This window comes from Montipora capricornis, chromosome 11, assembly GCF_036669925.1.
Source record: "Montipora capricornis isolate CH-2021 chromosome 11, ASM3666992v2, whole genome shotgun sequence".
Lineage (NCBI taxonomy): Eukaryota > Metazoa > Cnidaria > Anthozoa > Scleractinia > Acroporidae > Montipora > Montipora capricornis.
In genome coordinates, this window is record NC_090893.1 from 11328002 (window position 1) to 11349074 (window position 21073).

The 21073-nt window shown below is 38.1% G+C and overlaps 3 protein-coding genes across 3 annotated transcripts in view; 2 read left to right on the forward strand and 1 right to left on the reverse strand.

The window, feature by feature from the left end:
- Positions 1 to 894: 894 nt before the first annotated feature.
- On the forward strand, positions 895 to 6361 carry LOC138022952 (ankyrin repeat and protein kinase domain-containing protein 1-like). The gene is made up of 6 exons (XM_068869976.1): positions 895 to 1096; positions 1604 to 1751; positions 2236 to 2532; positions 2951 to 3196; positions 3946 to 4197; positions 5692 to 6361. Exons 1-6 carry the CDS (start codon positions 974 to 976, stop codon positions 5817 to 5819), a joined length of 1194 nt encoding a protein of 397 aa, XP_068726077.1. The 5' UTR covers positions 895 to 973; the 3' UTR covers positions 5820 to 6361.
- A 5-nt stretch (positions 6362 to 6366) lies between these two features.
- Positions 6367 to 10352, reverse strand: LOC138022953 (cytochrome c oxidase assembly factor 7-like). The gene is made up of 3 exons (XM_068869977.1): positions 10148 to 10352; positions 7225 to 7365; positions 6367 to 6828 (listed from the first exon to the last, which is right to left on the reverse strand). Exons 1-3 carry the CDS (start codon positions 10257 to 10259, stop codon positions 6416 to 6418), a joined length of 666 nt encoding a protein of 221 aa, XP_068726078.1. The 5' UTR covers positions 10260 to 10352; the 3' UTR covers positions 6367 to 6415.
- Positions 10353 to 10380: 28 nt separating this feature from the next.
- The window catches only part of LOC138022949 (phosphatidylinositol 3-kinase regulatory subunit alpha-like), a 37357-nt gene continuing 26664 nt past the window's right edge, over positions 10381 to 21073 (forward strand). The window contains exons 1-7 of the mRNA XM_068869974.1: positions 10381 to 10804; positions 15074 to 15130; positions 15380 to 15427; positions 16973 to 17097; positions 18202 to 18417; positions 18551 to 18593; positions 20610 to 20816. Coding sequence (XP_068726075.1) covers positions 10507 to 10804; positions 15074 to 15130; positions 15380 to 15427; positions 16973 to 17097; positions 18202 to 18417; positions 18551 to 18593; positions 20610 to 20816 — 994 coding nt within the window. The 5' untranslated portion in view covers positions 10381 to 10506. The remainder of the gene's footprint in view (positions 10805 to 15073; positions 15131 to 15379; positions 15428 to 16972; positions 17098 to 18201; positions 18418 to 18550; positions 18594 to 20609; positions 20817 to 21073) is intronic.

Sequence of the window (21073 nt, forward strand, 5' to 3'; positions counted from 1 at the left end):
AAAGTTGTGTGCTTACTTACCTGGCCTATGAATGAAAGTGAGGGCTAGTATTAACTAGTATTGACCTTGTTCTGATAGACGCTTGACTTACCCTGGGTGCCAGAGGTTTTTCTCTCTCAGAGCGATGGAAGAAAAACCTCTGGCATCCAGGGTACACTTGACTGCTTTTCTTATGTACATTCCAACTAATAATTTAGCATGAGAACAAACAAGGGAGGTCTATATCATGGGCTAGATAACTAAGCACGTAACTGTAAAAAGGTCTATTGATAGTGAGATTTTCAATTTGCATTAGTGCGTTATTACTTACGAGGCTTAGATATAGAATTTCATGCTTTTATCGCAATCAGCAGCAAAAAATGTGATGTAAATCTTGCTAACATTGGCCCATATTTTTCATAATTTTTGTGTATAGCGGGTCTTTTTGAATGGTTTACGAAAAATTCAGGGTAAATTGCGTTCCTGTCTTTTCTCTTTTTGGCAGCATTGTTTGTCAGAGACAGGTCACTCGTTGCAGGGCATTGTTTTACCTTTTGGAAAGTAACGCTAACCCTCAATTTGGCTCACTCAAGGCCGTATTGGGGTTTTTAGGCCTAGGGTTAGCCTCACTCTCAAAAAGGTAAAACAATGAGCAGCGACGAGTGACCTGTGTTTTAGACCCGCCACTCCATTACGGAGGCTACTACAAAATGACGAATTTTATCAGTTGTCAAATCCACTTCCGGTTGCCCTTCGTCGGGATGAGCTGGTATCAAGTGTTTCCCTACTTCCGCGTTGACTTCTTACATCGGATGTGAAGTCACATTGATTTGGGAAATTTTACAGGGAAAAACCAAAAATAGGTGATTACAGATGCAGTGTCATTTAAAGACAAGGTAACCACAAAACGTGAGTTTTCCTTTACTTTGGTTCAGTACTCAACAAGCTGGTGTCCACAGCAGTACTAGAAGGCAACCCTGTTTGAGGAAAATCTATGGAAATGGAACAAGAACATGGTTTTGATGTAGCGATAGCGACTTTTCGGCGTAACATCAATGTTAGGGGAAATGCAGTTGATGAATTTTTGGAGGCCGTGCGCGATGGCCGTCATCTACATGTAGGCATTCATTCACAAGTTTTGAAAATTAACTCCCCACTAGACGTTCGCCAAGGTTTTCAAATAACGCTTTTACATAGAATTTGCCTATTTGCTGTTATATGTGAGCAAAATACTGAAACATTTGCACCGATTGAAAGTGTTGAATGGAATATCCGCCAGATAAAGTTACTACGATTTTCGAGCTGCCATGCATGAACGGCTAACTTTTTTCCACGTTTTTGATGTACTCCAGCCAGTTACATCCAAGGTGTCGTAATATAAAACCTCTGTGGACATGCACGCCAAGGGGAAAAGAACAATTTTAAGCAGTATTAGTAAAAGATACTTGGTAATTTTCTGTCTTCATTGACAACCACCATTGCTGTAAATCCTTTCTCTTTGGCCTGGGTGCCAATGCAACCATGAGGGTATTACTTCAATGAATGATTTCAAGTCAAAGAATCCTTTAACAATCTAGATAGAACTAATTCAAATTTTATTGTTTTGCTTTTTTGTGTCAATCAGGCTAAGGTATTTATAGCAGCCAATAGAGTGGATCCAAATCTTTGGTTGGGTCAGCAAAGAGAAACTGCTTTGCATGTTGCAGCAGAGAATGGCCACTCAGAATTTTGTGAGTTTCTCCTTGAGATAGGTGCTGACAAGGACCAAAAAGGTGCTTCAATTTTTATTGTATATGTGAGGTTTTCTCAGTTAATTTCCAAGTGTTATTAATATCAAAATAATATTATAATATTGTTGCAGTGATTGTACTGCAATGGTTGTTTTATTCAAGAGGCGGTAACGCCATGCAAGGGGGAAAATATGTGCGACATCTATATGGTTCAACTGATACACAATATATGAGCACAATATAATGCTTCACGTAAAGCTGTCAATTTTGGTATAGTTTGTATTAGCTGCAATGACTCTGTAATTTTTCAGAATAAATAAGGTAGATGTAGATGTATGACTGTGTACAACATATGTTATATTATTTTATGAAGATGAAGTACACATTTTAAATTTGTGAATATAATCTCGATAAAGGAGTTGCTTTGTGGACAATCCCACCAGAGCACAATATAAATAGTCCATTTGTCATCCAGTCCCAAGTATGCCAATTTGTAATCTTCATTACTGTTATTGTCTCTTTGCAGATGTGCGCGTGAAGATTCCTCTGCACCTGGCTGCAGCGGGGGGTCATCTTGATGTTGTCAGACTGCTTGTAGAGGCTGGTTCTAATTTAGATAACATTGACAAATTTGGGAAACAGCCCCTAATGTATGCAGTAGCTGGTGCACATGTGGAAACTGTGAAGTTCTTACTTGAGACTGGGTCATCTGTAACATCTGGGAGGAATTGGCATGCTCTTCACGAAGCCTGCAAAGTGGGCAGCCCTGAGCTGGTACAAATCTTAATAGATGCTGGGGCACGGGTGAATAACCCACGGCACTGTAAGTAAATGAGTGAAAAAAAAAATAATTTGACATAAAGTAAGATTGGTTCACATTGTGAACCCTTATATGAACATGCCTTTGTTATTTTAAGCTGAAAACAAAAGTGAGTTAGACAAATTTGTTTTAGTTAACTTGCTTGGATTTTTTAAATTTTATTTTGTGTTTGCAATAATTATTTATCAAGTTGCTCATAACTTGAGGAGTTTTGATCACAATTCACTAAATGATGTCATGTAAAAACTAACACAATGATCTTTTGCACTGATTTTATTCGTTATCAAATCAAGGTAACAGTTGCAAAATTATCCTGTTTTCTCAAACATTGAAACAAGTTTGTAATTTCAGAGAAATTCCATGCCCATATTGGATGATATATATATGTTTGAATAAATTATTATTATTACTCTGTCATCAGATTCTGGTGGTGCACCATGGTCTCCTCTTCATATTGCTGTTCGTCATGGTAACCTGGACTGCATTAAATTACTCATCAAGGCTGGCGCTGATGTGAACAGCATCAATGCTGGCAGACACACTCCTTTGCACGAGGCTGCTTACAGAGGATACGAGAATGTAATACAGGAGCTTCTCTTGCATGGAGCAGATCCACATGCGGCTAGTAACCAGAGGAGAACACCATTACATGAAGCTTGCATGCAGGGTACTTACAGTACATCTCCTCTTTGCTAGTTTACTTAGTGGCTTAGGGCCCCGCTACAGCTATAAAACGTTCTGCTCTACTCAGGAAAGGATAAAATAATACAGTAACTGTACATGTAGATTTCACCTCATCTCAAAAATCTAAACTGTGCAGTGCAGAACTGTATTTTCTCACTGATAATATACTCACGGATTGATTCAAGCACACTGATAAACACAACTGTTTTTATCAGCCACAATTCTTGCTTTACAGGTAACCAACTTGCTTGCCATGTGCTCTCAAAATCTCCCCATCCCATATTGTTTTGAAACAATTCCCAGTCCCTACCGAGTGCAAGCTGGAAGCGTCTGACAAATCTTACAACAAATGCTTACAACAAGTGTAAAGAAAGCAAGAAAGCTATAATCTGCATAACTAGAATCTCTGAGGACCACTAGTTTTTCATTGATTACTGTTGTGTGTTACCCTCTATAAATAAAGTTGATTAATCTTGGCAGCAGGATTATTGCAGATTATTGCAGTGAGCTGCTGTAGTACAACATGTCCATCTTGTGGTTATATAACTATACTAGGAGGTCACATTTCGGTGTGACGTAATTAAATATAATAATAATTGGTATCCAGCCATGTGAGTTAATCTAAAAGATATTTAATGTAGAGTGTGTGTGGACACGTCTGATTCTCTAAGTTGAATAATATTGCAGTTGCTTTTAAATGTAATATTTTTGCTTTGTTACTACCTAAAACAGGAAATGTGCAATCTGCAATGATGTTATTGGATGTTGGCAGTAAAGTCAATGCTAGAGATTTTGTAACAGACACACCTCTACATTTAGCCCTCAGAGCGAACCATGCATGTGACATTGCTACCCAGTTAACCTGTGTTCTTCTGCGATATGGTGCATCCTCAACACTCATGGGGAGAGATGATGAAATGCCACTGGACATTGCAAAGCAATCTAGTCAGGATTACTCCTTGGAGTTGTTGGAATCTGCTTTGGGTAAGAAGAGACATATTAAATTTTGCAACCTATCTTTATTACAAGTGATGGTATGGGTTAGTGTGGAGCAGGTATATTGTTATTTGTGAAAGTTTTTCATCACTGCAAATGATTCAAGTCTTCCATCTCTAAGAGAATCAGGTCTTCCATATTATTCAATGGGTTAAACTATGGTCAGAAATTGTGTCCCGCCGTCCACTCCATTGTTCTAAAAGAAGTGCAGCGATAGCATTTTCCACAAGTGATAAGAATAGATTGTAATACCTTGTTGCAAAGCATTGAAATGCAAAATGGGATTGAAATGCAAACATACATTGCAAAAATGTCTTTGTTTTTGTGCTTATATTAATCCCTAATGCTTTGGGCACTAAATCATGATGTCCATAATTTGAAAAGAGTGCTATTGTATTTTTTAATTTTGTTTGGTCTAAAAATGTAATTTCTGCCAACATGTTAAAGATTTTCCTCTCAATTCTTATGAAACAGGATTATTCCATGACTCTTTCCTTGCGCATGTATTACTTGGGGAAGGGTGGAACGCATTCCCTTTGAAAATTTCTTTCCTGCTAGTGCAAATTATGTCCTTCAGACTTTTTACTGTAATTTAGTGGAAAGAAGACTCCTGTGGTTCACATTTTCCTGTTGACCATGTGACAATGTTGCCAAGTGACTCAAAAATGTCGAAGTGCAGGCACCTTGTATTATACTGTTTTTAATTAGCTGGTAACACCTCTAAAATTTGGTAGCTTTTGATATTATGCTCAAGGGACAAGAAGCAGGGGATAGACCATAATATGCACTTCAAGTGAAGCTATGATCTTCGCAGTTATGAACGCAATTTTTACAATTGCGTAGAGAAGCCTGAAAAATTCAGGACTTCAACGGGATTTGAACCTGTGAACTCTTCAACTCCGTTGAAGTCCTGAATTTTTCAGGCTTCTCTACAAAATTGTAAAAATTGCGTTCATAACTGCGAAGATTATAGCTTCACTTGATTTCATATCCGCAGTTCATATATGATTCATTTCATATACCATTTCATCATTAATATGCACTTCATCAAAAGTACTTAATTTATAAATTAATTTATAAAAAAACTACAATGCCTTGTACTATCTATGCATTATGTTTATCAAACTGTATAAAAACAATTTTTGCATAATTTGTTATCCTGGCTGGTGGTTCAATGTCAGGAAAACTTACAGGAACTGTCTCAAAGGCTTGTTTGGTTTGTCCACTATACTGGACAGAACGAAGTTAGATCAAAGAGTGTTAACAAGCCAAAGCAGGGGGCTAGCCTAGTCAGGCATCTTTACTTTGTCATGAAATATCTACGAGAAAGCAAACTGCAACAAGAGAAAAGATTTTTGCCTCTGCCGCAAATTGTACTTCACTATAATATTCTTTGTAATCTTGCTTCTCACATGATCGTGAAATATAAACTTACAGTATGTTCAAAGGTTTCAAAGGTTTGTTGCTATTTTTTGTTTACAGAAATACCACAGCCCCTTGTTAACATCTGTAAAGTGTCTGTGAGGAAACAATTAGCTTGCCACTGGGATAGAATCAGTGAACTTCCTTTGCCAGTAACATTGAAGACTTTTGTTACAAGCGTGGCCTAGTAACTACTTTTTTGTGTTAATTAATTGAAACGTTCTTCAGTAGTTTTTGATTTAGCAACCTTTCAGTGACTGAGTAACTTCTCACTAAGTTGATTTTCATCTGAAGTTGTGTAAATTTTGACTTCCAGGTAATCAAAGTGAAACAAGTAGACCTTTTCCAGTCAAATGAGTCACTTTAAAAGTAGAACAAACCATTTGAAAATACAATATCAGACTGAGTATTTGTTGGCAGATATATAAACATGTTATTTCGTTTTATCTCAAGCTTTATTCTTAGTGAACAATTTAAAGTGGTACTATGATCAATACAACATTAGATAATGAAAATTTGCTTACTGAGAAATTTTGTTAATTTTAAAGAAACCATTTGCTTTTTTGTTAAAAGTTTTCAGGAAACAGAAATTAATTATGGCAAAAATGTTCCCTTGCTTGTGGTTCTCTAATGTTTAAATGAAATACTTTGTGATTTAAAGCTTCAGTAAAGTGAAGATTTTGTAAATTTGTAAAATAAACCACAACTATGTGTAATTTATTGAAAACAAGACAGTTTGACAGTTTGTAAAGTTAATAATTTATTTAATATTACTAATACATTCTCATATTTTTAACTCCCTTCCTGCATACTTTTTAGCTAGTCTTTTGTATTTTTCTGCTTCTTTTTGGTCTTTATCAACACCATCACCAATGGAATACATGCGGCTGAGATTAGCACAAGCCCATGGGTGCATCAGGCCACAGCTTTTCAAAGACAGATGTAAAGCTTTTTTTGAGTCCTTTGGAACTCCATCTTTGCCTGTCAAGTATATCACACTTAAGTTAAAGCATCCATTTGGATGTCCATAATTGCATGACTGTTGAAACATTTCAATGGCCTTTGGCATGTCTTTTTGTATTGATGAGCCTTTTATTCCACTTTGATAGACAAGTCCTGCATTATTACAAGCACCAGATGATTTTTGGTTGCATGCCCTGTGAAACAAGTTCATTGCCTTCTCTGGGTCTTTGTGTTCTGCAAAAAAATGTAGAACAAGATTCGTGAATTAAATCAACATTGTTAAGCAAAATTAGTTTTATATTTTGATTACAGTTGGACTGACTAAACTATCTTGATTACTTGCTTTCTTGAAATCTGCTTTCCCTTTCATTTGCAAAAACTGGTCAACAATATCATCCATCAGATCAAATTAATGTTCTCTAATTTTACAAACAACTTGGTAGTGCAGTAAGACCCCCTTTTGGGACGTTTGCAATGTGGTTATTATAAAAAACAGTCAACATCACCTTTAGTTATGAAGGTAAGCTCCTGTAACCTCCCTGTGCATGCAAAGGGCAGTGCCTAAACCAACAAACAGCTGTTACACCCTTATAGTACTTAGCTTTTCTCCGGTAATAATATTATGCTTACCTTTTTGAGTAAGATAAACATTTCCTAATGCAAAACAACTGTCAGCAAATCCAAGCTCATTGCAGGTGTAATGGTAGAGGTCTTTGGCTTTAGTTATATTTTTCTCAACTGCCATGTAAAATTCTGCCAGTGAGTGACAAGCTAACAAGGCAAGAGAGGATTGTTAGTGCATGGCTTCAGTGCAAATGAAGAGACTGCACATGATATCCTTCACAGCAAGAGTAATGATAATAAATGATTGGAAAATTGTGTTGTAGTCTTAAGTAAAACAGACTTTACTATTAGAGAATGACGTGAAGTGCTAGTTTTCTACCGATATGAACCATGGTCGCCCTACAACCTTCGGGTTAGATTACTGCTGCTCAACTCCCACCCTGGTCAGAGTTTTTCCTGTCCTTGTGTGGGCCCATTTCCATTAGTAGGGCTAATGCTCACATGGTTCATATGAGTAGAAAACTGGCGCTTCACATCACCCTCTAATAGTTAAGTCTGTTGAAATAAAATTATAAGTGGCCAACGTTTGCGAAAACATAACCCTTCCTTGTACTTGTACATATTCATTACCATGACATTGACATCTTAAATTCCCACGATCTGCTCCTGTCTGACCTTGTAGCTCAGTTGGTAGAGCAGCGGTTACCTTATTACATGAAATTTTCGCGACACGTTAATTTCGCGAATTTCGCGATTTAAAAAAAATCGCGAAATTTAAGTGACGCGAAAATTAAATGTCGTGAAAATAACATGACGAGAAAACTAATTGACTCACAATCTGTCAATAACTAAAACAGCGACTTTATTACACACGTCTATAACAATCATTTTGAGCTATTCTGTGGTAATATTCTGGTCCTCTCCATCGCTACTGCTTTCCGTCTCTACTCCAGGTAGCACTTCTTTTGCAAAATCCTCAAACTGTCCAGTTACTGGCTCCTTGAGTGTGTCTCACTCAAAAACGCGAAATTAAAGTGAGTCAAAATGCAAAATTTTCGCAAAATCGCGACATTAAGGTGTCGCGAAATATGCGAACCCCAAAATCGCGAAATTAACGTGTCGCGAAAATTTCATATAATAAGGTAGCTAACCTGAAAGTCGTGGGTTCAATTCCCACCCTGTTCAGAGTTTTTCTCTGTCCTTGTGTGTGCCCATTTCCATTAGTAGGGCTAATACTCACATGGTTCATATGGACAGAAAACTAGCACTTCACACCACCCTCTAATAATTAAGTCTGCTGAAATATAAGTGCTACACAGCCAACGTTTGCAAAACCATAACCCTTCCTAAGTAAAAGAGCCGCCTATTGCCCGGAACCGTTTGCTCTAACCTAGCCTGCATACAAGGGCTGATGGTTTGTTAAAGTTGGATTTGCACAGAAAGAGCTTTTAACGACATGCCATTCAAAAGCAAATCAAAGCAAACATTGAGGAATAACTCAAGTGGATAGTATTCTCATAGGCCTGTGCTAAGACTGCCTATAACATAAACTTGATTTTGATTAACAGAAACCTTTGAAAGACTTTGTCAAGCAGTGTCTTTAATGTTATGAAGAAAGTATAATATCTCGCGACACTTGCGGCAGGATTTAGGTTCATGCTGTATTGTGTAACCCTGTAAATCCCAACTTCTGGGTCAAAATTACAGAGTCATCATTTACAGAAATCTACATAAGATTTCAAATGACTTGCCCGTACAAATCTGCCACGAACATTGAATCATCCCTCAACAAATAAGTTTTCCCATCTTGGTTTGTACTTTTTTCTAGGTTGAATGCACATTACATTTTCCTGAAAGTTTTAAGAATAAAATTGTTCCCTCCAACGCTTGGTTTACTACATGTGCAAGACATCGTGTTCGTGATTTAAAAGCCTTTGGAAAACGTTCGTAATAATAATAATAATAATAATAATAATGGCTTTATTTCCACAAGGTGGCTCTTCATCTGCTAAAATATATCATCTAAAATAAAAATAAGGTAAAAAAATTATTTAAAAGTAAAAAAGTAATAAAAATAAAATAATAAAAATAAATATATCTATTTACAGTGCTTAATAAAAACGTTAAGCTAAAAAATTATCTTTGACCTTTTTCATTAAAAACTTAAAAGTCATCTTAGAAAACTGGTTAAAATCAAGACAGTTCTTTACACATCCAGGTAAAATGTTAAAGCTTTTAGCAGCTTGGTCTTGATAAATATATGACACTAATGGGATTTCAAGCTGCATAGCTGCACTGGACCTCAGCGTTCGATTGTGCATAAATTGCTTCAGTCGCAGGTAACCTGGCCATTCACGAGAATAAATCGCCTTATGAACTAGCTTTAACAACTGCCATTCGATATGTTCTTTAACTGGTAGCCAACTTAGCTTTATAATATCCTCCCTTTCAACAAATTTACCTACAACAAAGCTCGCGCATGCTGTTTGAATTCTTTGTAGGCGTTTAACAAGGTAATGTGGTAAATTATGATAGACAACACAATTGTAGTACAACTTGGAAAGTACTAGGGCCTGAACTAACTGCTTGCGAATATGAAATGGAAGAAAGTTCCTCAATTTCTTTAAGATTCCAAGAGTGCGATAGCAAGAAGCTGAAGTTTGCTTGACACTTTCTTCCCATTTTAGGTTGTGATCAATATGGGTCCCTAAAAGTTTTGCCGAAGATACACGTTCTAAGGATATACTTCCAACTCTTAAATCAATGTCAATGTTGTTAAGTTCATGATAGGAAGAAAGTTGGTTCGTAAACCCTAAAGAGCAAAAAAAAAGAAATTCAGAGACGGGAGAACGAAACATATAACAATGGGAACTTTTGTTTGTTTTTGGAATGATACGCAATTAGTGGGCTCGGCAGTTGGTGGTTATGCCAACTCAAAAGTACCCAGATCGCGTGGCAGATGAACATGCACAGCTGTGGTAACTCTTACATTCTTTTTTCTTTGTTCCGTAGCACTCATGTTTATATATCTCGTGCAGTTGTTTGGCGTATTCCTCCGCTGCCTTGGTAGCTTTGTCTTCAGAGACCGGGTTAAACGACATTTTTCTGGCACATACAGTAGTGTAGTACTACCTCAGACAATCAAAGAAATATTCCAGGCGTTCCAAGGGACCCAAATGCGCCTGCCTTTTCCAAGTTACCCACTGACTGATAGATCGCGGGCTGTTAAACCATGACGTCACGGAGTGCTGCTAGCGCTTTTGCTCCAAGGAAAACTTTGGCTTCTTCGCTTCAAAAATGGGGTGAAAATCTTTGTATTTAGTTTATAACTGGGTTCGTGCGTTTCTTATGCTCAAGATGGATTCGGGATGGGCCCAATTTCGTGCTCTCCATAGTTTCGAACCTCGTGATCCAAGGGAAATTGCCATACAAGTAGAAGATGTTATGATTGTGGCGAAACCTGTGCCTGATTATTCCAACTGGCTAACTGGGGAAAATATGCGAACGCGTGAGTGGGGAGAGTTTCCTGGAAATTATGTAGAATATATTGGGGACATAGACGACTATCCTTCGGCAGAGAATATTGTACAACCGCCGTTACCGCCACCTCGACCACCAAGGACTACTCTTGCGACAAAACATCAAGGTTTTTATTTCAGGACTTAAACTACACCGTAGTTGCTTGTGAGCCATGTTCCTTGTGTTTCGTTTTCATTGAACAAGACGGAAATCATTCGCGTTTGATTTCTTTGAAGTGGAAAACCTCCTTGGTTTACCATCTGCCTTTGCAAGTTAAACTATGCGGGCACATTTTGTTACTTCCGTGGGGTATTTCTGCAGGTACCGGAAAGCGTTGTGTTTTTGGTCACTTGGGATTAGTCTTTATTTGGAAGTGTTTTGTTTTCTGTCTTTTGTTTCTTTTGTTTTACGTAATTTCTTCTCCGGTACTTGCAGAAGCTGCCCTTCCGTGTGAGTCGTTCATGTTTTGACTTGAATCTGTCTGGACTTGTTGCTGTTGCACTGTCTCTCCATAATTTTCTCCAAGCAGGGAGAGTGGTACTGTTAAAGCTCAGCCCATGGCTGGGAGATGAGACTTAATTGCTGGATGGCACTGGTTCTTAAAGATGATTCAAGCTTAGAACTCTCCTTTTTGTTTTTGTCAAAGTGGGCAATTATTTTCTGTTCAATATAAATTAACGATCCATATCAGAGTTTCGATCCTATGTCACTTCTTAGTGTATGAATTTCCTAGTGTATTGCACGACTATTGACATTATTTGAAACACAGCAATGCTATAAATCTCTGTCAGTCTGCATCAGTTGAATATTAAAAAAGGAATGTAAGAATTTTACCTAGGAATGGGTTTGATGATATCCCTTTTTTATATATTTTTGTTCATTTGGTACTGTGTTGGTAGTTGAAAATATCATTATTATCATTATCATTATTTATTACTGTGAGTCTACTGTAACCTTAAAAGGATCATGAAAAGAATACCAAAGAGTTTCAAAAAATGGCTTGATGAATAATCTGCCATCTTGGAAAACGTTTGCCAGGTTACTTAGCCACTGAGTTCCTTCGATGAAGTAAAACAAGCATCGGTCCGCTCTACTACAAAATGTTCGATATAAAAAGTTACACATTCGACCGTAGTCTAAGAGGCATGTCCAGAGGTTTGTTTTTAACCCACTTACCTTTTGTGACTCCAAACTTTCCTGTTGACAACTTAATGCCCAATTGAGCTCATCAAACAGGAACGCAATCAAAAGTTGTTTTGTAAAGTTGGTTTTTATGCAAATTTTTATAGGCAATTGATATGCTAATTGCCTGATAGTTCTTGGCCTACCAAACCAGCTCAATCTAAATGACTTGAGTATACAATACTGCTCAAAAGTGCTGTAAGAACTTGTGTATAAGCCGCATCTTTTTGCCAAAATATTAGATTATGTCCAGCTGTTAAGTTCTTGTGTTTGAATTCCCACATGTTGCTTGACATTATCTGAGCTGTTTTTTAGGCGAGACAATCGGCGACACTAATGATAATTTCACCTTTCAGTCGAAGTTCAGTTTGTTGCATGCTTTCCAAGTGAATTTCAAGCATTGGTTTGTTTATCGCGAGCGAAATGACAGAGAACCCAACGGGGAAGAATGGGAGATTTTTGTTGGGTGTGACCCTGTTTATATTAATTCTGGGTGTTCATGTCATTGTCTGTTTTTTTTTGCATGTAACTTGTTTGTTCTGCAAATTATGCAACTTTTTCAGAGTTAGTGTCACAAATAACGTGTTTAACATGAAACTTGAATGTATTCAATCGTTTGATTATTAACAATCATTAGCCATGGTGAAGTCACGGCCCGATGTTGGAAGATGTATCGTTTATATTTGTTTATTCTTTTGTTCCTAACGTAAAGTGCAAGTATTGTTAAAATAAATGTTGCTATTTTTTGGAAAATTGAGATTCAGTTCTTTTTTTTTTTGGCTGTGGAGATCTACAGGGTAGATCATTTATTCCCTCAAAATTTTTCAGATGTGATAGATGGAGCTTTGACAGCCCATACATCTCAATTTTCATGGATGAATGAATGTGCATAACAGTTTAAAATAAATTGGTCATTTTGTTTTAAGTATTTATTCGAATGGAGAGATGATACTTCATTTTTGTGCAATTTAGAAATCTGAAAGGGTACTGCAGCAGCAATTAAGAGGCTATAGTCTAAGATCAAATATTAAATATTCTTGAATATGAATTAGCTGTACCCCCAAACTTTTCAAGACGGGGTCCAGGTGAAGCCCTAAATTTGAAAACCTAGATACATCTCTGATCAGGCGGGTGTCATTGAAAGTTTTGATCGTGATGGGGAGGAAGTGACCAATGACTGTGAAGGTTGATGGTGTGATTGGGAAAAGCAGAAAGGCTGGGAAGAGAGGGAAGAACAAGTTTACAGTGTAAGTGGACACATGAGGAGAGGAAGGTTTTAAGGCCGGGGCACACTAGGCGATAAGTCGCTGCGACACGTCGCAGGGACAAGTCGCTGCAACAAATCGCCTTGTGTGACACGGTTAATTTCATGAAAATCATTGTGGCTACGGCAGAATTTTGTCACCGCGATTAGTCGCACAAATTCAAACCAGTTTGAATTGGTTTGGTGCGACTTATCGCAGCGACAAAATTAGCAAAAGCAGTGTTGTTGCATCATGCTTACACTTCCGGCAACAAGTTGCTGCGACAAAATATATATGGACCAATGAGAGAGCGTCATATGGTCAGCCGTATCGAATTAAAAACTAGTTCACATTCCCTCTCATACGAGATCACTGCGTGTGCTCCGAACAGGCGTCGTGTCGCAGCGATTTGTTTTGCAAGTAGTACACATAGAGTAACTTGTTGCAGAGCCCTGTCGCTACGACTTGTCGCCTAGTGTGTCCCTGCCTTTATGGAAGTGTTTTGTCTGGAGTGGAAGGAGAATGATGGGAGGGTATATCAGAAAGTTGAAGGCTTTATGGGACAAGAAATGTTTAAGTGTGCGGGAAGAACCCAGTTTAATCTCACAGTTGAATGGCATCAAGCTGAATGATCTGTTGACTACGATGGAGCAGGGGGAGATTGAGAAGATGGTGAGTGATGAGATCGTAAAGGAGGTTTGTGCGAATCAGGAGTAGGTGGTGATCAGCAAAGCCAAGTGGAATGAGTTGTTTGGAGAAAGTGATGATGAGGAAGAGTTTGTGGGATTTGATGCTGAAAGTGGGGAGGGGTGTCAGTCTGGTGTGGAGTCAGAGGCTGTGGGTGAAGGAGATGAGTCTGAGAGTGAGGTAGATTCCAAGGTTGCTGAAGATGGAGGTGGGGAGAAGGAAGACCTGATGTTCAAGGGTATTGAAAGAGGGGTCAAGGTGGTTGTGGAGAAGCTTGATTGTTTGGTGTTGAGAGTGAGGAGAGGGCTGGAGGACAAGGTGGTAAGGGGTAGATGGGTGCCATCAATGGCAAGGTCAGGGTGGTTGTGGAAAAGCTGGTTACTTTTCTTGATGATGATGGTCTTTGAGTGGTGAGCAAAGAGGTACTTCAGCAGATGAGAGCAGTCATTGGTAGTTTGAGTGGGTTGAGATTCCTGGTTTGAAGGCTCAGGATACGGGGAAAGTGAATAGAAAGCTGAAAGTTGTGGAAGGGCTGATGCATAATCCTGTGAAGAATGGGATGTCAGGGTGGTCAGTTCATTGTTGAGGGGGGGAGTCTGGGAGCACAAGAATGAGCTGGTTTGTAGACAACTGTGCGGAGGTTAGACTGAGCGCCTTGTTCCTTTTACATGGAGTTGAGGGGCAAAGAAAACCCAGGGCCGACTCAAGCACCAAATGCAGGGGAGGCAACTAGGTTTTGGAGTGGAATTTGGTCGTTGGAGGCACAATGAGAATGCTTTTCAGTTGGTGAGGTGAAGGATAGGATCAGTAATGTGGAGAAGCAAGTGGAAGTGAAGATAAGTGTTAAGGATGTGGAAAGTGGAATTTGGAAGATAGTAAATTGGAAGGCTTTGGGTCTGGATGGTGTAAGGGATTTTGGTTTAAAAGTGGACGAAGGGGTTGACACAACAGAGAAGGATTGTGCCAAGGGAACAATGGAGAGCAACTACAGACCAGTAATGTTTGCCACTGATGTGGGAGCTACTCACTGGGATCTTGGTGGAGAAGTTGCATGGAAATTTGCAGGGTAATTAATAAATGTAGGTTGTTTCTGGATGAGCAGAAGGGGTGCATGAAAAGGTCGTGGGGTACAAAGGGGCATTTGTTGATAGACAAGACATTGTTGACTGAGGAACCAGAGTTTGAAGTTCTTGTTGGGGTCTAATGGCTTGGATTGGGTGGCCGCTTGTGACATAAAATTATTTTCAGCTTCACTAACTTTTTTTGTTTTCTCTGTCTTGCAGATTCTGGACATTCATTGATTGAGAATTCTGCTACAAAACCAGTCTGGTGTTTCCAATGTAAGATTTAGTCTTAAATGTTTATTTCAATTCTGTTTTCTGTTTAATGCATTGATTAATTTTCTTATTACTACTAGTATGGTGCCCTGTCTTATTAAAAACAAAGAAAACCACCTAGCTGAAGAGAATCATTGATTAGTATATAATGAATTATTGTTGACCTCTCAAGGGTGTGGCCATTCTTGTGATGGAAGTGATACATGTATGAAAAATGTTCAGAGTGACATGTACCAATGGTTGTATTTGTAGGTGAGGATTTTATCTGGGGAATTGGACGCCAGGTTTTGAGATGTTCAAGTAAGTTTATAATGAGGATTATTGTTAATAATGGTTCATTTTAAATTTGGAAGAAATTTTGTGGATTATTTCTATTTTGCCTTAATTAATTTGGAAATTTCTGGGTTAGTTAATTTGGTAGTTAATGTCATTCTTAATTTCATGACTGATTGCCACAGTTGTGAATTGCTCAGCCAATTTCAAATTCCATTGAACCACTTCTGTCAGTAGTAGTACAGTATTGCTCAAAAGTAAGTTTACAGTCACTCACAAGTCACAAAACTCGACTCATGACTTGTTTCAAGTTGAGTGTATCAAGTTTTGAGTCAAGAAAAATGAGCTTGCTGCTCGACTGGTCTCTGGAGAGCAGATCAGAAACTTATGTATATATTTTATAAAAAGTGAATAAAATTGCGACATTTTTATTCTACATGCAGAAGGATAATGAAGATGGTATTTTTCTGGATGGCCAAGAACATTGAAAGCCTGCTTAGAGTCACGATAAATATGGTGTTCAAAGGGACCTGCTAGTGTTCGAGACATAAATAGCTTTCTTGAATCCTTCTAGAGTTTGCAGATTCCACAGATTTCATCTTTCTCGACTCTTGATTCTTGATCCTCGGTTCTTGTGTCTTGAAACTCGAATGTCTTGACCTTTGCAATGTGAAAATCAAGTTTCAAGGATTGATTTGAGACTGTCAATTTACTTTCGAGCAGTACTCTACATGCTTTGAACCTCAGCCATGCAAAAAATAGCTGATGTCTTCCAAAGAGACCTGAAGGCCTTGAATGAAGACTGTATCCCTGAGTTATGTGGTTGGAGGCAGACTGTGTAACTGCAGTCGCAGAGTTGAGTGGTTGGAGGCAGACAGTGCAAAAAGGTCTTTTCAGATTTGTGGACACAGCTGCTCAGCAGTCAGTGCCTAAGAGACAGAGGAGGGAGGCCCAAAACCAGGTAGACAGATCAATATCAGACTTCATCCGCACTCAGTGTGAGGGACTTTCTCCAGCATTGGTCTGTCCAGCCATAACTGACTCTGCACCATAACCACCACACAGTGCAACTCTATAGTCTCCTAAGACGATGCCTTAATGTACTTCTACTGCTGTTGCTGCTGCTACATACAACTATTACCACCCTTACCGCCACGATGACAATCAGTATGACAGTTACCCTGACCAAGATTTAGCATCTCGTATTATAACATTATGATTGTGGGATTTTTTGCTTGATGAAGTAGGCAGTGCAATGGTTTTGAGGTCAATTAAAGTGCAAGCTATTTTCATAAGGATAATGATGATAATGATGATAATGATGATGACAAAGACGACAGTGATAGGAGGAGGAGTAGGACTGATATTGATCGTTATAGTAATCTAGTCTTTCTAAAGATCTAGACCAAATTAATGTTTGGCTATCCTTGTTGGTACATTCATTTTCTTTAGCATTAAGTGTAACATCTTCACTCAACTTAAATTGGCAAGCAATGTGGCATTATTAACCAGCCAGGGCTTCAAATGGGGCAATTTTCATCAACATTACTGTGAGTTTCCTTTCTCCCACAGAATGTGAGTTATCATGCCATCCAAAGTGTGCTACAGATTTATCAGAGACACCATGTGTAATCTCAATAAGAATGATAATGATGGTGGTGAGGATGATGATGATGACTTACATTTCTTTCATCACTGTAAGTAGGTTTGGTTAATTAATAATGGTTATAAGAGATTTTGGTCTAAAATCTGGTTTCACCTAATAATCCCACTAGCATTGAATTTAGTACGCTCCACACTATGAGGAGTGTCCTTCTGATGAATCCAGCTGGTGATCGTGGACAGAGGGCTTTGAAAAAAATAATACACAACTTGTACATCCTATAAATCTTTACTGTTTGGTTGAATTTCAAGGAGTGAAAAGGTCTTTCAACTGCTAAAATCAGCCAGCACCTGGGTCTTGTTGATATCCTTGATTTTTTGTACAATCATGTACATGTAAGGTGTGACATAAATAATAATTAGTAATTTAAAAAGAACCCAACATGTGCTTCCAGGAACAGTTGGACATTAGTACTTTATAGGGACTTAATGATCTACAGTATATGCATATTCATTTACATGTATGGTGTTGATGTTGACTAAAACATCACTTCAAAATAATAGCTTTGTGCTATCGTAAGTCTTGCATGATTTTTCCACCTTTTTCACATTGTACAATGTTAGTGAAGTATCATTATTATTGTTTTCCCTCTTTCAACCAATGATATTATTGTTACACATTCGACTGTAGTCTAAGAGGCATGTCCAGAGGTTTCTATTTAACCCACTTACCCTTTGTGATTCCAGACTTTTCTGTTGACAACTTAACGCCCAATTGAGCTCATCAAACAGGAACACAATCACAACTTGTTTTGTAAAGTTGGTTTTTATGCAGATTTTTATAGGCAATTGATATGCTAATTTGCCTGATTGTTCTTGGGCTACCAAACCAGCTCAATCTTAATTAATGACTTGAGTATACAATACTGCTCAAAAGTGCTGTAAGAACTCGTGTATAAGCCGCATCTTTTTGCCAAAATATTAGATTATGTCCAGCTGTTAAGTTCTTGTGTTTGAATTCCCACGTGTTGCTTGACATTATCTGAGCTGTTTTTTAGACGAGACAATCGGCGACACTTTCGACCTGCAAATGATAATTTCACATTTCAACCAATGATGTTATTGTTTTGTGGCGCTTTTGTTGCCATCACCATCATTGAAATAATAAAATTGATTTTAAAATTCATACTATTTATCAGGACCCTGAAGAGTGGCAAGTGGATGATGTGTTGATTTGGCTTGCTGCCACAAATCACTACTTGTATGCTGAGGTGTTCAGGGAAAATGAGATTACTGGACAGAGGCTGCGACAATTAACTGATGTATCACTCAGCCAGCTTAACATCAGGGACAGTACACATAAACAGTCCCTGTTACTTGCAATTCAAGAGCTTTTTACTGGACACTCAGAGACTGTGAGTATGCTTTTAACATTACCTTCTACTCTAGCATTTCTTACATGTTTTGCTGAAGTACATGTGTTTATGCCTATCCTTTCTTTGTGTATCTTGATGTCATCGTGACCTCATTCAACGTTGTTTTAAACAGAGAAAAAATGAAGTTTTCACTGGATACCAAGTTTCTAAAAGTGGTATGTTACAATACATGTACACTTTGATGTATTGCAAAGTTCCTAGACAGTTGAAAAATCTGAAATTTGTCTAACCTATTTATTTTTCCATCTTCTCTGTATTTATTTCTTTTGCTCCTTCGCAGTCCTTCAAATTATTATGCTATGGTAAAAAGGTTAGGGCTGGGTGTAAGGTTATTCAACCACGCTAAAGCTTATTGATGATCTTGGATGAATCCATGTAAAGCAAAAAAGCATCTGTGGCAACCCTGCCAGCTGCAGCTTGCTTGGAGATGTCTGAACAAAAGAATTTCTGCTTGCACCTTTTTGTTTTGTTATCGCACTTGTAATTTAGCTGTATATTGTATCTTCATTCTCAGCCCTTGCATGTATCTTCACTATTATTTTTCTGCTTGATTTATCAAGACCGGGCTATCCTTAGTACACTTCATTTTGTGCATAAGTTAGGCAGCTAGCTGTGCCTTGTCTTTGCAAGAGTAAAGTGAGTTACACGTAGATTTAAGTAATCAACGTCTTGAAGTGCTTCCTTTAGAACTTTTTTTTGCTTTTTCCTTTGGCCGCAGTGGCGGCTGCTCCATGTAATACTGGTTGCAACAGCTCACTAGAGTGTGGTCTAGATGGTTAAGACTTGCACTGTACCTGATAAAATAATGGCCTGGCTTGGGACAGGGGGAGGTGGGTTTGCAATGATTCACAGCATTAGGGAGGCAATGATGTGCAAAGGATGGAAAAGTGCTGACTTGGAGAGGCTCTCCCCCAAGACATGCAGAAGTACATGTAGGCTTTTGGCACCATAGACCTTATTCCAAAATGGCTGTCATTTAAATATTCTTTTGTTTTTATTCAAATTAGCCCTTGATGCCTCATTCCTGAGCTGAAAATTCAAAAGAGTATTTAAGAGTATTCTTGAATGAGGCATCAAGGTCTAATTTGAATGAAAACAAAAGAATATCTAAATACAGTACAGGTCAGAGATAAGCGGCCAACGCACACGCAAAACGCACGCACAATTTTTGCGTAAACACGTGTTGAAAAAAGCGTGCGGACACGCACATTTGCGCGCATTTGATGCGCGTGTTTCCTTTTGTTATTCACTTGCTTGACTGTGTTATCTATGGCATTGTTCTGCACAACAAAAAACAAAACAGAAGGCAATTCCTACTAACACCGCTAAAAGGATGTCTCCGCCAACAGAGAAAGAGCCGATACATTTTTTTCTGTCCGCGTTTTTCGCCCAGGTTTTTCGGTGGCGCTCAACAATTTAATCACTGAACGAATGAAAAAAAAAAAAAATCAGAATTTTCTTATCTCTGGCTCTACAACTCATAAGCAAGTGCTTAGAATGGGAAAACACGTTGTTGTTGGAGTTTTAATTTGTAATGAAATTTTTATTTGGATGCGCCAGACGTAAAACAGTGCTTGCGAGCGAACTTGAGTTACCGGTATAATATTTTAATTCAACAAGACACGCGACGCGTCAATTTGTTGTTTTCGCGATTTTGTAACGTGATCTCTGATTGACCCTGATTCTGTAAGACGTATGAAAGTGCTTGAGACGAGAAGTGTTTCGTTTTGGAAACAAACTCTATCTTGACGAGCCAGACATAAGAGGTTTTTGCAAGCGTTGTTGTAAGCTTATTTATAAGTTTTGATAAGAAATACGAATGTCATGTGTGATGGTCGATTTCTGAACGGGAAATTTTAAATTTTCATATCTCTGGTTCCATAAAACGTAAGAAAGTGCTTGAAATGGGAAAATGTTCTGTTTGTTTTACTTCTTAACCAAATGAAATTTATCTGTGAGGGAATTGTATGTATGTTACTGTATGTCAATAAAGACAAGCGACGCGCCATGTGAGATAACCGATTCTTTTGACGATTTTGCGACAAGAAGTTTTGAATTTTCATATCTCTGGTTCTTTAAGGCGTAGGAAAGCGCTTGAAATGGGACTCGATCCCAGCGGTCAATAGGTTAATTAAACTTCATACTGTACTGTCCTTACATTTTGTCTCTAGGATCACAGGGTGGTCACTTTTTTAAAGAACAGAACTATGTCACACTGCAGTGGTGCGATAAGTGTGGAAAATGCTTGTGGGGGTTGTACCGGCAGGGTGTGCAGTGCACCGAGTGTGGATTTCAGTGTCACAGGATGTGCAGTTTTGACAATGTTGTATCATGCCCAAGGGTGAGCCGCAGAAAAAGAAGACTGAGTGATACAGAAGGTAATAATCATTAAAGTAATGAAAATTTTACTTTGTGGGAAGGCAAAAATAATAGGTCACTATTCATAGAAATTCAACAAATGTGAATTACTTACAGAAATAAGGGGTTAAAACTAAAATTGATATGTATAATAACAATCATAATCTTGATCAATAAGCATCTGTTAATAAAACATTTCTTAAAACAATCAGTAAATTAACACTTGATAAAATGTAAGGTGGTCATGTTTGCGAAGTACACATGTTTTCTTTGGTGG